Here is a 4500-nt window from a genome sequence, read left to right on the forward strand (position 1 = left end):
TATATATATATATATATATATATATATATATATGATGTTAAAACAATGCTATTTTAAAGCATTTTTAAGAATAACAGCTGAGAATTTACTATTGGTGTGACTATGCACACAGTCTTATCTACCAGCTGCAAAAAACCACAACAAAAGAGAAAGAATACATATATTATGAAACATAAGAGTTGGTCAGTTTTCTCTGTCGCTATGTTGGCAAGATGACATGTCTTGTGAAAACATGAACAATCCATGGGAAAGAATGAACATATGATAATGATGATGAATCAAGAATAAAAACTGTAACGAGTAATAGCTTATATTTAATCAGTTATAAGCATTCTACCATGTTTGGTAGATGCTAATAATGAATAGACTCTGCTATTGTATGGAGGGCTGTGTAACAGGAAGTTGTAGTAGTTAGATGTTACTCAACACCTGAAATATATGATGCATACACCACTGATAATATCAATAGAGATTAGTGTAAAATGGTTTAATAACTACTTCCAAATATATGAAACAAATAAGTACACTAAAAAGCTTTATAACATGATAAATACAAAAGGAAACAAAAGTTATACCTAAAAAGTCATCTGAAGAGAATGTATCATTGTCCCAAATTTGTAGCATAAAATTGGGTGCAATGTTTAATTCAGTTTCATCCAAACTCCAAAAATGTTCCTAAAAGAAGAATGATTATTAAAACATATATTATTGTGAATACACAGAAAAGAAGAATCAAATTTGTGATGTGTATAGTCATTCTCAACAAATTCCAGCAGACATGGATGTCAATATGCTTTGCATTGTTGGTTTTCATCTTTAAAGAACAACTTCTCTCTTTAGATGATGTATGTTGACAACATACATGCTTCAGTGACATAGAGGATTTTAAGACACCAGTGTTTCAGCATGATTGTGCCTCCTCAATCAGAGGTACTACCCAGAACTCTGAAACTAAGCAAGAACAGTTTTACTTATTCAAAGAACAACAGAAAGTCAAACAGCAAAACACATATTTGCATCCAAGTCTGTTGGAACGCTTAAGAATGGATATATACAAAATTAAAAAGGAAGTATTTCTCGTATATTAAATGTGATTTTAACTGTGTAGAACAAAGACTATAAAATGGTAATGGTAATAATTCTCAAAGATATAAATGTATTCTAGTAGGAGAAAACAAATGAAATTTTAAAGAAAATGTTCAGGACAAATTGACTCTCTCTCACTACACTATCAATGATGTTTATACTCATTTGCAGTAATAGAAAGTAATAAACTGAGTAGAATTAATTAACTGTGCAATTACAGGTGAAAGAAAATGACCCAGCATTAGAGGTCTCTGTAACTGCTTGGTACAGATGAACATGCAGTGTAGGTTATAAAAGAATTTCATTGGAGACCAGCAAACATCAGATGTAATAGACGACAGAAAGGATACCAGAATGACAAAGATGAATCAATAGAACTACTGAATAAATCAGTGATAGTGATGGTCATGTAAATAAATACCTTCTTTTTGACAACCATATTCTGTTCAGCTGGTAAGTAATCAAATGGGAACACAAACCTCCAGTTAAAGTTACCTTCACCATTCAGAGACCTAAACAGAAGATAGAAAGTTTTTCAAAAAAGAAGTCTTTAATATACAGATATAATCCTAAAAGGGCTTAAATAACAAAATTATAAAAAAGTAAAAAATGTATATTTGCTCACTGAAAATAAACTTACCACATTGATATTTTCATGCAAAATTTATCATATTTGTAATGTTAAATGTTTTATGATTTTAGTTTACTCTTACAAAAAAAAAAAAAAAAAAAAAAAAAAAAACTGTTTCTAAGTTTCTTACATTTACTTTAACTGCAACTGACCAACCAGCCAACCAAATTAGCTTAGCTTCATTGAAAATTTTATGATCAAATGGTAAACATTTTCCTCATAATGATCCATTCTCTACTTGTTTTTATTCTAGAAATATTGACCACATAGGCACAATTTATAACTCACTGCTTCTCTAATACCCTCATATATTATATTACATCAAATATTTCTTGGATAAATTTTGAATGTTTTATTTTTTATTTCTGATGAAATAGGTTGAAACGATCAAAAATAGTTTCTATATATCTCATGACAGCAAGGCCAAGTCTCAAGTATGAATAGTTACTTCATTTAACACCTTAGAAGCTATTATGTCCTCACATAAAATTATAGTAAGAGTCCTATCATCATCACCATCATCTTCCTCATAGTCAATAAATAAAAGATGCTTAAATTTCGTCTACATAAGAAAATTTTAACAACACTTAAAAGCAAAGTCCCAACAATATGTAACTCTCCTCAAATATAATATTTAGAATACTCGTAGATTATTACAGGCAAAAAGTCAATTCACTTAAAGGTGGATTGATATGATATTTGAAGTGAGAACTTGGACAAGACTAAATACTAAAAGTATTTTATATAGTATTCTATCAATTCAACCAGCCTAGATACTTTAGAGTATTAAGACCAAATAACTACCTGTAATGTACATCTGTTTCTTGCTTCTCGTTAATACCATCCATCCATCCAACAACATAGATATCACTCATCTTTTCACCAGTGATTGATTCTTCATCAAGTACAACATCAACAGTATTCCAGATGATGCAACGCAATTTATACCTAGCAACAGAACAGAAACCACAGTTAAAATAATCTTTGTTGCAGCTACAATTAAATCAGTAAACTCAACATTAGTAATGTATAAATAATCTTAATTAATAATTTCATCTAATCAAGCATGGAATTATATGTTTTCAATATGTAAAATGTTTAACAGTAACTTTGACACAAAGAACTAATGTTTTATGAGACAAGTTAATAGAAAGAAAGAAGAAAAAAAACAAAACAAATGCTAGATATGGAATTAAATTTCCTTCGATTTTTAGAAATTCATATATTTTTCTATTTAACAAAACCATTTAAACCAACTCTATTAATAAAACATTCATCAGTTTCAATATCAAATTCTATTCACAAACTATTCGTAATGACTGTATTTGCTTTCCTTTAGTTAAGTTGTTTACTTTAAAACTAAATTCTAGCTTAGTTCCACATTTCTTGGTAACGTCAAGACAATTACAAATGACATTAATTACTTCCTGAAAATAGTCCATAATTTGGAAATGTCTGTTTAAGTGACTTTGTATAAGTAGCATAGAAATTTGGATGTGATAACTTACTTGAGGGGCTTTCGTGATGCAATATTGAAAGGATCTCCAGGAGGACCCAAGCTTTCAGGAAACAAATCCACCCACATTTGAAGTTGCCCCTGAAGAAACAAATACATTCAGTTAGTCCACAAATATACTGTCAAAAATCAAACTGGAAAAAATAACATGAAGATAAAATTAATTATAATTCCATGTAATTTTGTTCGTTAGGCTGATGCTTTATATAAATTGAGAGTATTATACACTAATTTATTTAGACTAGTGTTCTCATAATTAGTCGTCCTTGTCATAATATTTTAGCTTCTGGCATCCTTCAGCCTTCACTGGGTATCACTTGTATTTAGTAACACTCTTGGAACCTTTTATTAAAACCACAGAGTAGATTGTTCTTATTTTGTTGTTAATGTCCAGGTTACCCTCACATTAGGTATTGGTTACTTGTGATGCTTCATACTCAGTCTGCTTATACACCGACCCAGAATTGAACTCATATCCCCAGGTAAACTACTGTACTTAACACTTAATCACCAACATCTATACAAATTATTGCTAATGTCCTTATTTCAGAAAGTTAGACTGAAAATAAATCAAGTATAGTATCATAAAATAAACCAGACTAAACATAAAAATTTAAGGCTTATAACAAATAATATAATTTTGAGATTAACTCTGAAAACTACAATTATTAATTAAAAAAAACTAACCTGTTCAATACCAGGTTGTAGTGGGTTATATAAAGATCTGGTTTCAATGTGTTCCTTTATTAGAGGAAATTTGTTCAGGACATGCAATGCTAAACGTTCCTGTGCCGGACCCAAGTTATCATCTGTAATTACAGCGGGCTCTGAAAGTAAATAAATTAAAAAAAATAAAATAAAAACATTTCATTTAAATACAATACGAGGCCTTAATTTATGCCCTTAAATTATGTGGACACTAACAGAACCTATAAGAACAGACCATGCTAATGAGGAAGCTTTTCATGATCACTCAACCCAAACTACTGGAAACGGCAACCAAATCTTCCTCAAATCACCCCCAATTATTTTTAAGAAGAAATGGAAGGGCAATAAAATTCAAGATATATAAAAATAAACAGGATGATTATGGCTGAAATGCCTTTGGTCATAGGTCTTCTTAATCCTGGATGAATGATAACAACAAGAAGAGAGTGGATAAGCCAAAAATGCTGTATTGCCTTTTCCTTTCATATAATAAACCACTGCATGCCAAAGTGTGGTCCTCAACTAGATGAAAGCTTAGTATATATATATATATATATAT

At 30.0% G+C, this 4500-nt stretch overlaps 1 protein-coding gene across 9 annotated transcripts in view; it reads right to left on the minus strand.

The window, feature by feature from the left end:
- The window catches only part of LOC106876851 (myoferlin), a 204650-nt gene that overhangs the window by 14022 nt on the left and 186128 nt on the right, over positions 1-4500 (minus strand). For all 9 annotated transcript variants that reach the window (XM_052965716.1, XM_052965717.1, XM_052965718.1 and 6 more), the window contains 5 exons: positions 3921-4060; positions 3226-3314; positions 2522-2665; positions 1508-1598; positions 576-675 (listed from right to left, as the gene is read on the minus strand). In XM_052965716.1, coding sequence (XP_052821676.1) covers positions 576-675; positions 1508-1598; positions 2522-2665; positions 3226-3314; positions 3921-4060 — 564 coding nt within the window. The remainder of the gene's footprint in view (positions 1-575; positions 676-1507; positions 1599-2521; positions 2666-3225; positions 3315-3920; positions 4061-4500) is intronic.

The sequence above is a fragment of the Octopus bimaculoides genome, chromosome 2 (genome assembly GCF_001194135.2).
Source record: "Octopus bimaculoides isolate UCB-OBI-ISO-001 chromosome 2, ASM119413v2, whole genome shotgun sequence".
Taxonomy (NCBI): Eukaryota; Metazoa; Mollusca; class Cephalopoda; order Octopoda; family Octopodidae; genus Octopus; species Octopus bimaculoides.